Source organism: Leptodactylus fuscus, chromosome 6 (assembly GCF_031893055.1).
Source record: "Leptodactylus fuscus isolate aLepFus1 chromosome 6, aLepFus1.hap2, whole genome shotgun sequence".
NCBI lineage: Eukaryota > Metazoa > Chordata > Amphibia > Anura > Leptodactylidae > Leptodactylus > Leptodactylus fuscus.
Window position 1 is genome coordinate 46308515 of NC_134270.1, and position 14927 is coordinate 46323441.

The window sequence follows — 14927 nt, forward strand, 5'->3', positions numbered from 1 at the left end:
TCCCCTCTGATTGGTGTTATATTTGTCTCTGTAATTCTTGCAGCCAATTGAGCCAGGAGAGGAGCTCTTAGTCTGGTACAATGGAGTAGACAACCCAGAGATAGCAGCTGCCATAGAGGAAGAGAGAGCTGCCAGCCACAGGAGCAAGAAGAGCTCGCCCAAATCCAGGAGGGGTAAGCAACACTGGAATCATTGACTACTGGGGAAGGCGGGGGCAGGAGGGGGGGTGAGATGTCTCCATGCTGTGTGTGCCTGGATGTCGCTGTGACCTTTCCCAGACTGCACTGTCTGCATGATCTCTTGTAGCTTACACCATATCCCTACAGCTGAATCATATGATGTGTATGTGCCAGCTCCGCATAGACTCGCTGCACCCTCCCTCTGCTCACTCAGCCCCTTCCTCCTTCAGCCCCACAGCCATGGAGAGGAGGCGAATTGTTAGTTTTGTCCTTTTGTGGCTTGTTTTTGTATTCCTCCAACTCTGCTGTGTGAAGCGGTGAGCTGGCAGCCCCCTGTCTATGTGTCATACTGGCACAGGAGTTAGGATGGCAAGTGAACTTCAGGCGGTGGCGTCATTGCCAGGCTGGAGATGTAGGGGGCTGGCGTCATCTGGCTATTGAGGTTAAACTGCAGATCAGACAGCCCAGGATAGTAGCAGAGGAGAGAGGTGTCACACGTTGGGATTACTGCGGGCTGCATCTGTCTTCAGCGCCCGTCTTAAGGCCTTCTCTGCAGACCTGAGTTTTTTTTTTTATTTCCTCTTTTCATCAGCTGTTGTGACACTAGCTTGTACACCGTATACTATATGTCTATTATGTACTGTATACGTCGTGCGTGTGTACAGCTAACTCATGTTACATATACTGCAGCATGTATACAGTAGGAATCCTGTACCTGAAAATTTTATATATATATATATATATATATATAAATCACTTCTGCTATATACAGTGTGTTGTGTGTATTCGTATACTGTATAATGTATATGTTGTGTGTATATATATATATATATATATATATATATATATATATATATATATATATATATATATACACACACACACTCTTAACTGAAGTATATATAACAAATGTACACGTAAGACCGGACAGTATTAGCTTATATAATTGAGTATGTTGTTTCACGGGTATATATACATATTGTATGTGAATACTTACTATTACATATATATACAGCACATGAGTTTTCCATGTGCTCTGCTGCATGTGAGCATGTCTGTGTATATAAATGTATAGTATATTGTGTCTCTGTACTGTATACAGCATATCTATAGCTATGACGTATATAATATATAGGATATAGTACTAGTGTATGGTACAGTATATATTTGTATAGGTTCCCTTGTGTAGCTGGGGTAGGGCCTAGTGGGGGAACAAGGAAATGGTGATGTGTGAAGTCCTTTAATGTAGTTATCAAGAGATCTGTTGCTCAACCTCCTGAGAATACATGTGAAATTCCTATTTAACAGGTCACATGTAAATCGATGCCATTGCATTACAAAAGAGAGTGTTCATGTAAGGCCGGATCCTCCAGTCATGATTAGTCGCAACTTAAGTCGTACTGTAATGTAAATGGACTGCAGTTGGTTGTCTCTGAACTGGAAATGGACTACATGGCTTCCCAGCGATCCGCATACTAACTCTCAGTTCCTTATTACAATGCAATTTTATAATACTAACTCCTAGATTTATCTGATACTGGAAAAGCTGGGTATCATCAGAGCTCTCATATGGGTTATTAACCAGTTTTCCATGACTACTAACTAATCACTTGAATGATGTTTGTGTGGCTTCCAGATGTAATGGCCTCCATTAACCGCTGTCACTTCTGGAGAGGAAACAGACGTAACCTCCAAAGGCCGAATAGTATTTTATCAGTATTATTTGCCCCTGGGTGTACAGTAGTCTCTGATGAAGGAGAGACATTAAAGTTGCACTTTTTGGTTAGTCTTGTTCTCGGGGGTCGGCTTGGTCAGACAGTTGGAGCTTGGTATTGTAATGCACCATTCTGTTAAAACTGGTTTGGCATGGAAATGCGTCGCTCTATCAGTAATGCAAATTACTTCCCACTAATCGGGGGTTACAGCTATTTACTTTGTGTGTTCCTGCAGCTACTGACTGCTCACCTTCTGCTCCTATGTATAAATAGTGTTTAGGTACAGAAAGTTACAAAAAAAACACTGAATTACACCACAAGGCTATATACAGCACCTATGGAAATCTGTGGCCCCGTACAGTGCTGTTACACACCTCCTACGTCATACAGAACATTCTTTGTTCTTTTTCTAATGGAACATATATCATCCATGAGAAAAAAACAATTGCACGTTCCATCTCTTACTGTATTACAGTAGCTTCTAGGGGACTGTACACACTACAAGAAGGCACGGTATGATGCTCAGTACAGATCTATAAGAACTCCATAACCTTCTGTGTGCAGGAGACCTAAAGAGAAGTTCTTTTGTTGCCCCCTATAGTCAGATGTTCCTTTATTGTATCGGCTTCTGGAAAAGTAGAGTGACAACCCATATGGCTGCCATTAAAGTGGTTGTCACTGATGTTTCTCAGACTCCTAAATGGAAATATCCTTTGTATCTCAAAGATTTTTATGGGACAAAAAAACATCATATGAAACAATACAAATGTAAAACATAACGTAAGGTCGTTATGGGAAAGCTGGATGACAAACAGAGTGGGAACTGTCATTTCAGCACATTGGATGTGACCCAGCTTTCTGAGAATCGGATATGATGTTCCCCTGACACTTGTTGTTACTGTTTCCTTTGCTGTTATGACCAGGTCAAAAGGGACTCCACATGATATATGGGGGACCCGTTACATATAGAGTATTTGTGTACGTATCATAATGGCGGACATCTAGCTCACTTGTGGCACGTTGAATCTTTTTTTTAAAGTCCAGCATCCACCATGGTTCCCATCTCCGCTCTATATCTCATCCATGTTCGGAGACCTAGTATGGATGCTATTGATCTCCTTTTACTGTGACCAGTTTACCTGCAGTTCATTGCTGACAGCAGGATCTCTCACAGACTATTAGCACCAATTGCTTACGTCAGCTCTTCTATCAGATCTGAACTACAAACATTTTAGAATTTACCTGGAATTTTACATTTCACCTCAAACATTGCATACCAAACTATCCAGTACAATGGATAAAATGGAGGAGGACAAATCCTGCATGGCAGATATCTGGCCCTGGGGTAGGATTAGCAGCAATTTCACAATTCTGGTAAAAAAATTTGAAATGGCGAATTAAACAAACGAATTTGACTAAATGCACAGCCCTATTTGGTGACCCGTCTGCCAGCTCTATAAAGACTTGGACAACCCCTTTTAATTAAAGGGCTTTTCCAAGATTATGACATTGTATTGTATTGGTACAGGTTGGACACCCACCAGTCAGCTCTTTAAAGAGATCATAGTTTTCTAAGATCTGACTTTTTAACCAGCCTGGTGATTTTTTATTTCTGTTTCATCTGTTTCTGATGAAGGTCTCAATGTGACACTGAAACCTTACATACCTATGTTGAACGCGGTGGAACCCTACTTGTTCACCAAGACCTATTGGAGTGATGTGCATCCTTATCTAATTCGGTATGGCAGCACAGTCTGATGCACTTGTATACGATTAAGCTGTAGACAAGCCATGTGACAGACTTGATGTCCCTGGCCTGTAAAGCAGAAGTGCGCTCTCTTGAGTGATGCTGCCACTTTGAGCAGCTGATCTGTACAGGTGCCGGGTATTGGATCCCAACTGGTAAGAGATTAGGAGAAATCTTTAATATGTAACAAGAAAAACCCCTGTAACGTCCCCAAGTGTTCTGGTCTCCAGAAACATTGTGTTGGATACCAGTAAAATTTCTTTAATGGACATTAAAGGAGTACCCGGCAGTCATAGAAGAGTGTGTATGTATACCAAAGTTCCCAATGCAGTACCCGCCATTTTGGTTTGTTGAATTTGGATCATGGAATCCGTATTCTTACCATAGATTGGATCCGCTCACACGTCATTTATCACTTTCTATGGACACACCTTATGTGACTGTAGGTATATTCTGACCAAAGTCGTGCCACAAAAGTGCAGTTTAACATCCTGGAAAACACCTTAAATATTCAGAAGTGTACAGCTCTGTCACCTAAATGGTCATGAAAAAAACAATAAGCGAAAATTGTAGCTGATATGAGTCATTATGAAATTCCCCTTTTCTGCTTTTGCGTTGATGGAGAGTGATTTTCGTTTTTTTGTTTGGTTCAACTTTGTGGCTTGGATCGAAATTTCTTCTTTAGTATTGGCAAGACCACAGAATGATCCCATTCACTTTTCTGCACTGAGCGATACCAAAAATACAGCTGTTATAGCGGTTATACTTTAATAAATCATTCATCATCATTGAAAAGTTGAGTGACCTACAGTACCTTATTGCCCTCGTAATGGCTGCCAGTAGCGGCTGTCACTTGGCTTCTCTACAGGAGAACAAGCTATTGAAAAAATTGTTCCTGCGGGTTAGGATCCTGAGAATTATTCTGATGTCCTAGGGTCACAAATAATGTTCTAGTGGATTAGTGGTTATTTCAATGTGAAATTCACATTTTTTTTTCTTTTTTTTTTAACCAGAAGTCGACATTGATTATAATTTTTTTTTTTTTTTCGCCAAGTCTGTGCTATGGCAACTGGACCAGGCTAAAGTTCAAGAATCAACATCTTTGATCTACAACTAGATGAAACATTAAAATCAGATTTCCTTGTGGAGATCAGGATACATGACTCACTTTGGGTTGCTCCTTAAAAATCATAGGGTTAGGGCTCGTTCACACGGGGCAAAAGGGGGAGGATTTTGGCGCTTAATCCACGTCAGAATCCGCCTCCTCACAATAGAGGTCTATGTAGTCCACTAGCTTCCTTTTTTCTCTGAGAGGTATGTTCCCACTCATGGAAAAAAGAAGTGAGCTGCCGTTTCTTCAGGTGGATTCCACGGCTGATTCAACCGCAGCGTCTGCCTTGCGGCAGCACTCTCTGTACTGGGCCCATTCATTTGGACCTACTCCAGAGTGGGAAGTCGCGTCTGTCGGAAGCCACAACAGTCGCGGCAGGCGCATTTTGGTCCTATTCTGACGCGGCTTCCCGTGTCAAAATCAGGACCAAAATGTGCAGCGCTTATCCCTGTTGAACTAGCCCTTAGGGTTCCAAAAATGTTTTCAATGGATGTGGATCTTGAAAATTTCTTCCAGTGAGTTAGGCCGGATTCACATGGGGTTTTTTGGGCCAATTTTGACACAGAATACGCTTTAGAAACCGGCTCAAAAAACCACTTCCCATTAAAATCAATGGGAGCCATTCATTTCCTTTTTCCGCGGGTGGTTTGTTCCCGCTCGTGGAAAAAAGAAGCGACATGCCCTGTCCTGCGGTGGATTCTGCAGCTCATTCAGCCGCAGACGTCCGTCTCGCGACACCTCCCTCCCGACTAAGCCCAATCATTTGGGCCTAATCCGGAGCAGAATGCCGGCATCCAGTCGTGGCTAGCCCTTTTTGAACTGGAATCTGAGGCGGCCTCCGCGTCAAATTCCGTTCCAAAACCCCCCCCCCCCCGTGTGAACCCGGCCTTAGGGTTCTGCAAAATTACATAATAAAATTACAGCCTGATATTTGTACAAATTCTTAACTATGACGAATTGGGCCTGAATCATATTGTGGAAAACATAAGCTTCACATTTTCGGAGATTTATTTTACAGTAGGATTAAGGTCTTTCACCATTTGCTGTAGGACTAGTTGTCTCACGAGCAGTTTTCTCTCTCCCTTGGTTTTGCTTCTGACTAAGGAATTGGTAATGCACAACATCCACTGTATGTAGGTCATGGTGTTTATGTAGAGTGAGGTCTTGTATGCATAAGTAATGCTCACTTCTTGTAAAGCATATACATACTGTATACGTTTTCCTTACTGGAAGTGAGAGCTGGTAAGGGAAGGAGAGTTCTCTTACGCTGTGTTTGCCACAGTCTCCTTCGGGTTACAAGCTACACTACTCTGACGTGTTGGCATTCCTCTTTGTCCTTGGACCTATGATATATTCAGCTTTTCTGAGTGAGTGCCTGGTCATTTTGTATTCAGCTAAACCTAATACATGCAAGTGTATGATTGTATAAGATAATATGGTAATATGGCTATTTCAGTGGGTTCTATGTTGTACAGATCTATGGTACGGTGTAAATCTAGGTCCACATCTTCATCTAAAATCGGCAGAGAGAAAAGTCCTGCACGGAGGACCCCGACAAGACACCCACTGGGCCCGTTATAGCCTATGAGATTTTTTAGCGAACGTGCTCTCTGTCTTTCGGGTCTGTCTGTGGACCTGAACAATGAAGAGACGAACGCTAGTTAATATGGGCCCATAAGTATCTAGTTTATGTGCTATTGATATAACACGCCACCATGTGTGCCTTCTCATACCATGTACCATATTTCTAAAGTATACTCTCCTCAAAGACTTGCCTTTTGGGTAGAAGTTGGTGTCTCATGGATCTACCAAAAGTCCTAAGAATGCAGATAAAATTTCATGAAGTCGTTCGATCATCTACCCAACCAGAGTTTCGGCCACTTGGTGAGTTACTAAGGTACACTAGGTGCCCGGGTTTCATCTCATCATGTAATTCTCTGTTAATACATAAGCTCTGAATAACATCTTATGACTGTGGACTGGAGCGGTCCCAGTTTATCAGTTGTATAACCTTATATGCGTCTGAATTAGAATGACTGCTTTCTTTTTGTTCTTTTGATCATTTATGGCTAGTAGTCTGTCTTAGCTGTGGAATACTGAATAATGAGTTGTTTTTGGTACGATTGACTGAGATTTTTCAACATTTTCTTTGTGAGCGTGTGTTTTTACTATATTATGCTTTATGGTGCAGACTTGAGGCCTATAAAGGACCTATTTGGTGGCATTATTTGTGTCTCTTGTATTGTGCCAACATATTCCATAGCACTTTACTGACATTGTCAGTCACTGCCCCACATAGGACTCACAATCTACATTCCCTATCAGTATGTTTTTGGAAAGTTGAGAGGAAACCAGAGTACCCGGAGGAAACCCACGTGGAGAACATACAAACTTGGTTGGTCCTTGGTTGGATTCATACACTCTCAAAAAATATAACATAACCGGCAGTGCAGATTCTGATTGGGTAATTCTCAGAAATAGTTCACAACTTCAGTGTATACATGTGCTGCCAGTATCATTACATATCTCATATTAATATTTTTCCCATTTATCAGACCCAATAGTTTCCTACCAGGATAGTTGCGATATTTGGAGACAAGTCATACTGTATTTCACATTGTTGATACAATTCCTTAGTTCCGTTAGTATTTTTTTTTACTTGTAATTGAACCATTTCTAGAAGAATGTCCGTGGCTAATGTCTTTCATCACGTGTCTATTTATAAAGTGTGTTGCTTAATCACTTCCCAGAAATTTTCTTGTAAGACTTCCAACCTCTGGATCATTCCACGTATAGTCTGGCGAATGACACTTGAGGAGGTTTACCGTCCATTCCTTCTTTTCTGCTTATACATGTACATTCAACCAATGTCCTTCTTGGTATATACACTACAACATATCTCCACTGGATTGAGATTCTGCTAGTAAACACTGTTGTGTAAATGGCTGTGATGACGTCAGAGGGAATCTTAGTGAGACTATTCTTAGAATATTTGATTCCTTCCTTTTTTCGAGTTTCACTTTTTTTTAAAATTTTGCCTTAAAAATAGTACCAAAGGTCTACATGCTATTAACAAACTTCGTAACGTTTTCGTAAATTATTTCTTGGTATCCCTTTCATAGAGTCCCCTGCCTCCATTGGCCCATGTATTAAATGATAATTGAAGAGGCAGCCTATCCAGACAGGGCCTGTGAAGCTTATACATGAGATCCTCTCCACTTGAATACGCCTGTTAGGTCGCTCTTCATTTTTCGTGCTGAAACCGCACGGACCCCATTATAGTCTATGGGGTTTTCCGGTTTCCTAAAGTAACCTCTTTTTTATGCGTATAGGTTTCCGTTTGGGGAGTCCCCTAACAGACTACCTAAATGGAAACCCTGAGTGCAGATGTGAACTGGGCCTTAGAGTACGTCTAGCTGCAAGACAACTTGGAACTGTGCAAGCCCAAGAGGACATGGATGTCCAATGATTCTAGCATATACCCCGATAATGTTCTGTCATGTAAACCAAGGTTAAACAGAAGAGGTCATGGCTTCTCCTTTGCAAATATCTCATTGATTTTGTCTTGCACCATCACAATACCCAACACTCCACAATATACGTACTAATATACCTTTATTCTAAAATAGGTTTAGTATAACTGAGCAATCCCTTAAACCTCCAAAGCCATCATTTTACTTTTCCTAAGGCTTGAGTCTTAGCTGGCATCAACGTCTCAATATTTTCTTAATTTTTCTTTTCTAGTAAGACATGAAAGCGAAAGAAAGTGTGTCTGTGTTACCTCTAAGACATCATATGTGATCCAGTGGCCTTCCCTTCTCTGCACATTCTTCCCCTTTCTTACCGTACTTGATGTCCTGCGTATATCTTGAGCTGTTTTTAGTAACTGGGTCAATTCACAAGTTGAAGATGGAGGTTAAATTCTGTTCAGCCCGTGACATGTCTTCTGAATTCCATGATGTGAATTGCAGAATTATGTCTCAGTGCTTTGCATGCTGACTTAAAATAGTTGCTTCATTACATTGTGTTTCTGTTCACAGTGATGTGTGTGGGTTGTTTTCCTATAAAAAGTGACTTTGAATAGTTGATGTGCATCTGCCAAGTTGCTATGCAATGCTGAAATAATGGCACCATTCAGCTGCTGTAAGCTAATGGTGTATGTGTGGGCATACTGTGTACATATTGTTCCATTTTGTTTCCCCTAACCTGGGGTTTGGAGTTTTGGAGGCCACATGATCAACATAGTTTTGGTACCATACCATCCTAACCCACTTAACAAATGTCTTAAAGGTTCTCAGCATGACTCAATATTCATTCTCGTGCGGATCAGGTCAACAGTAATCTGTAGGCAGTGGTGTAACAACTGTGGTAGCTGCGGACATTAGGGGCCCGGCGACAGCCGCTACCGCTGTGTTTCTTTTTTTCTTAATAGGCCGTTATGGTAACGGGCTCTATTTACTTACCGATCATGGCAGGGGCCGGGATCGGTAAGTGACACCACGGGCCCCACAAACACTATTATTATACTCGATTATAATGATCGGAGGCCCAGGAGAGGTAAGGGAACATATAAAACAGTGTTACTTACTAGAGATCAGTGAGTATATTCAGTCGAATACCTCCGCCGCATAGTTCTTGGTGTAAAAAAGCGCCAAAGAAGGTGGGAGGGGCAGTAAAAATTTGATGCCCCTCCCACCTTCCCTGGCACTTTTTTACACCAAGAACTATGCAGTGGAGGTATTTGATCGAATATACTTGCTCATCTCTGTTACTGTATATACTCGAGTATAAGCCGAGCTTTTCAGCACAGTTTTTGTGCTGAAAAAGTGCTCCTCGGGTTATACTAGAGTCATTACAGTAATTTTCTGCTAGCAGGACAGGAAAGCAGACCCCCCCCCCCCCTCCCACTGCTCCATCACACACTGGGTGACGTGGCCACGTAAGCTCAGGCCCGCACCCGGTGTGTGTCTGCTTCCTGGCGTGCTAGCAGAAGTACCGTAAGTACTTCTGCAGTTTGAAATGTACAGCATCGCCATGCTCCTGGCAGTAGCGTGGCGATGCTGTGGCCCCGGCACCCGCCCGGTGTCTCTATGCCGGGTCTGTAAGGGCCGGTTCACACATGCTAATGTGTTCCGTCCGTAAGGACTCCGCATGAGGACCCTCCTGGATTGAATACAAGCGCAATTGCAAGCGCTTTGCAGTTCAAGCATACGGGCCCCATAAACTATAATGGCTTCCGTTGGCTTGCCGCGCACTGCCCGCACGAACGATCCGTCGGGAAGGGTTAATAGGAGCACTGCAGACACCCTGTATTCAGCCAGGCTGAGTTCCAAGTAGTGGGAAAAAACCCCAGTCCTCAAGCTCAGGGAAGGGGCAAGCAGACAACCAAAACACCCCCTCCCCTTTCCCAGCGTCTACTGCACCCAAAAATTCCGGCCATTTTAATTTTTGAAATTTTCCAGTAGCTGCTGCATTCCCCCCCCCCCCCCCCCGAGTCAATAAGTATTCCCAGTTTTTTTTGTGGTAAAATTGGGGGTCTCTGCTTATATTCGGGTTGGCTTATACTCGAGTATATATGATACTTATATTTCCATGCTCCAGACAGGCTTCGGGCCTACTTGTGTGACGTCACCTGACCAGGGCCTGCGCCCTGGGTCATGTGACGTCCGGACATCATTGAAGATGGCTGACTCCACTGAGGACTGCAGCGGAGCCGTGGATAGGTAAGTGACCGTGTTTTTTATGTTGTATCCCCCTTGGGTCTTCGATTATTATACTCTGAAAAGAACCCAGAGTATTCTAATTATACATGGGTGTCCACAGTGGGACATAATACTGTGTGCAAGAGCCACTATGGGGCAATAATACTGTGTGCAGGGGCCACTATGGGGCTTAACTTCACTGTCTGTAGGTAACCTGTGTAGAGTATTATAATGGATAGCATATGGCTGCTGCGGCCAGATGAAGAAAAAAAAAAAAACTTGTACCTTATTATTATGTGAATGAATTGGGCAGAAAACATTGCTGCTTTCTCTACCTTTGCTTCGACCGACAGAATTGCTTATTTTCTTATGTGGAACATTTTTAAGAATTTATGATGATTTATTTTTAATGTCCTATATAAGTAGTAGATCCTAATAATATACTGCCACTTGGCAATTCTATAAGGATTTTTTATTGCAGAGGTCACCTTATTTGCATAACAAACTAGACAGATTGAATCACAATAGAAGATAACACCCCTACAGATAAGGCCTATAGTGACACATCATTGTATCCACTCCTGACAATAGATGATAGCTTATCCAGTCCCTGAAGATAACATGTGGAGAATGCGCTCTCATACATCTCATGGAGTTGGTTCCAGTCTATAGTCATGACTGTGCTGTAAAGCGTATCACTAAGTGCTGTTAAGGAGAAACTCAGGCAAGATGGCCGCCTCTATAATAGTATACAGAAAGTATAATACAAAAATCTACAATCGGTAAATAAAAACAGATTGGAAAAAAGTGATATATTTCGCTGTCTGGTTTTAATAAATGAATGACTAAAACCATTGGCGACACGTTCCTTTTAAGGTCACGTCAGCTCTGTCTTCTGCTCTTTTAGGCCTTACAATTGGAGACTCCTTCTTGCTGTCAGCTGTGTAGTGTAATATGAGGAAGCAATGCCTCAAGACGTTTCTGTAAAGCATTCACTGGTTGATCTTGTTCTTCCGGCAAACGGTGTTTGAGTTTGCAGTTCTTTCCAAGACCTATTTTTTGGATATCTGCCCCTGACTGGCTATGTTCCTGACATGATGATTATTTACACTGTACAAAAGAGCTTTTTCTCCAAAAATGTACCTGCAAATTATAAGATTTTGAGTCTTATTTTGAGCTGATAGAAATCCTGTTCAGACAGTTCTTGGCTATATATATCCTTTAGAAGCTCTGAGACTAAGTACACTGTACTTGGCGGCGTATTTATGTCCCGCCCATTTGTACGGAACATGGGACAAATAGTTCAGCAGATTCTAGACTTGACCCTTAGGGCAAGTTCACACGGAGTTTTTTGGTCAGGGTTTTGAAGCCGTATCTGCCTCAAAACCCTGACCAACAAGATGGCTCCCACTGAAATCAATGGGAGTTGCTCGGGTCTTTTTTTCGGAAGCGAGATGCTCATTCTTCCGGCCGAGTCGCCTTGAGATTCGGCCTGAAGACACTCCCTCCTCCGGTCTAGGCCCATTCATTGGGTCTAATCCAGAGCTGAGTGCACGGCTGGATGCTTTCAGTCGCTGCTACCCTGTGTTTTGGATCGGAACCTGAGGCAGCCTTAGTATTGAAGCCAGGAAAAAAACAACTGAAGTAGTGTAAATGTAGTATAGATCTTGGAGAGTCAGCCTTGGAGGAGTTGGATACCTGTCCCGAATGCACTTGCAATTTAGCTCCTCGATGTTTGTTACCCACCTTTCCTAGGTCCTGAATGGCAAATCTTCTTGATTTTATAAGGACCCCTTCCAAGGTCCCTTCTCTGCAGAAGTAGGCGGTGCAGCCATTCAGGAGTCCAGAAAAGCAGAATAATGACCCTCTTAATGCACTGAAAAAGTAGGAATTTGTAAGAATTTACAGAATACAGTCCAAGGACTTGGTTTACTTCTCTTTAATCTACTTAAAGTGATGCATTATCTGCAGACATAAAATAGCAGCAATCAGGGTGCGGATACTAAGACAATGCTGTAAGAACAATGCACATTCTCCACAGCTCCTCGTGCTATTACCCCGAGCCTTGTTCCATGGCTGAGCAATGCTTTGTTCTGAGATTCTCGCTTGGGGAGCAGAACAATACAGACTTCAGTTTGTCATGTTAATTTTGTTAGCCTGCTTATTGGCTCAGTGACTTCCACATACATCTTATATACACATTTGGTTTAACTAAAAGAAATTTCTCCTTATCGGAAAGTAGAGGAAAAAATTTGTTAATACAAATCCTAGTTATGATGAAAAAGTTGGGTGGCAAACAATGTAGCTTAGCTTTGGTATACCCGTTTGGAGAATAGATATGCAAGAAAGTCAAATTCTCTGCCAACCTATAAAGAGACTTAGACTGAGACTGTTACAACCTACGTCTCCATACACACAATGCAAGCAGTCACCGTCGTGCACTGTAAGAGAAGAGCTGGCCAAATCTTCCAATGTTGGCAGGTCTGGCTTACTGTTTTGTGTGTGTGTGTATGGAGGCCTATGGAGGATCATGATTAGTGAACAATGATCATAACTCGTTCCCTAGATGTGTTAACTTCTATTGTAATCCTGTCTGTGATGTAAAATATAGATTAAAATGAAGACTAAATATGGAAAATAATCCCCCCCCCCAAGAATTGGAAAGTGTCAGCCTATTATTAGGATTTGTGGCCAAAGTTAAAATTGCTGAATTTAATACTTTTTTTTTAATGTAGATGAAAAATTAACAAAAAACATTTTCTGAATTTTTTATTTTAAATATAAAAAACTTTGTTTGAAACATAGGTCATTTTCTGATGACACATTCCCTTTTTATCCTATACAGCTGCCATTACCACACCCAATATTTCTGAATGGGAAATCTGCCTAGTATTACAATAACGTCTCCTACTCTTTGTGGAACATGTCAGATTCACCATTCTTCAATCTAGAAAGCTGGGTGACCCCTCCTGTTGAGATTTAACAATGGATCCAACTGGCTGTCTCTCTGTTTCCATGAGATGTCCTTATCTAACCTCTAAATCTAAATAGATTTCACAGTATGGTGGCTCAGTGGTTAGCATGGTTGCCTTGCAGATCTGGAGTCTTGGTTTTGAATTCGGCCAAGGACAACATCTGCTGAGACTGTGTATGTTCTCCCCGCGTTTGTGTGGGTTTCCTCCTACACTCCAAAGACTAAGGGTTAGTTCACACAGGGGTTGTGACCACATATTTTGGTCCTGATTTTGACGTGGGAAGCTGCGTCAGAATAGGACCAAAACGCGACTGTCATGGCTTCCGACAGGCCCAAATGAATGGGCCTAGTCCGGAGGGTTCTGTCGCGAGGCGGACATCGGGGCTGTATCAGCTGTGGAATCCGCCTAAAGAAAGGGCAGCTCGCTTCTTTTTTCCGTGAGCGGGAACATACCGCTCATGGAAGAAAGGAAGCTAGCGGTCTACATAGACCTCTATTGTGAGGGGGCGGATTCTGAGGTGGATTCAGCGTCAAAATCCACCCCCTCTTGCTCCGTGTGAATGAGCCCTTAGATGGTTTGCCCTACTTAGGACAGTTAGTGATGCCAATATCTGTAAAGCGCTGTGGAATAGGTTAGCGCTATAAAAAGCAGGCGAAATAAATAAAGGCCTCTAAGATGAATATTCAGTGGCTGCCTCTGTACAGGCCAGTGATACATTATGCTGGTTTATACGTTCATTTTCACATCAAACCATTCAGACACTGGTGGCGGAACATTTTGCGTTTCATCTAGCCCGGATCAAAAGAACTCCACGGCTTTCATGCTCAAGTAGATTTGATTTTTCAACTCCCAGAAGTAAGCTGGGCAGAATATCTTATTTATGGCATGAAAATGATTTTCTGTCAAAAAATGACAAGTGGGGAGTTTTTCTTTTTTTCTTTTTCTTTTTAGAAGCATTATCCCTGGTCATTCATTGCACATACATATATGTGAATACCTACTTAAATAGATCAGGTTATGGTATTGCAGCTTCTGGGTACATAGCCGTGGTGTGTATGGTCTTCTACAAACCACAATGGCAAAAAAGACTACGGAGAATCTTGTCTAAGAATAGGTTCACACCTAGGAATCTGCCATGGATTTGTGAGCAGATTCCACCCCTGAATCCGTAGCAGATTATCGAATCTGCCTCCCATTGTTTTCAATGGAGCAGAACCCGGATCCTGCTCGATCTTTCCGCGTATTCGCTGCAGATTCTGCGACTTGGGAGTCCTTGCCGATAAGACCCATTCATCTGGGGCGAATCGGCAGAGGAAAGCCACGACAGAATGCCGTTGCAGCAACAGAAAATGAGGACTAATTTCTCTTAATTTTACACCATGTGAACGTAGCCTAAAGGTACCTCACTTCCAGTACTGCCCACGGTCCAGTTCAGAAGCACATCCATTGTTCATGTAACCACTCAGCCAGTCATTGACCTTAGCGGCCACATGGCGCG

At 42.4% G+C, this 14927-nt stretch overlaps 1 protein-coding gene across 4 annotated transcripts in view; it reads left to right on the forward strand.

Moving 5' to 3' along the window:
• The window catches only part of PRDM2 (PR/SET domain 2), an 87749-nt gene that overhangs the window by 54772 nt on the left and 18050 nt on the right, over positions 1–14927 (forward strand). For all 4 annotated transcript variants that reach the window (XM_075279847.1, XM_075279846.1, XM_075279849.1 and 1 more), the window contains one exon: positions 44–173. In XM_075279847.1, coding sequence (XP_075135948.1) covers positions 44–173 — 130 coding nt within the window. The remainder of the gene's footprint in view (positions 1–43; positions 174–14927) is intronic.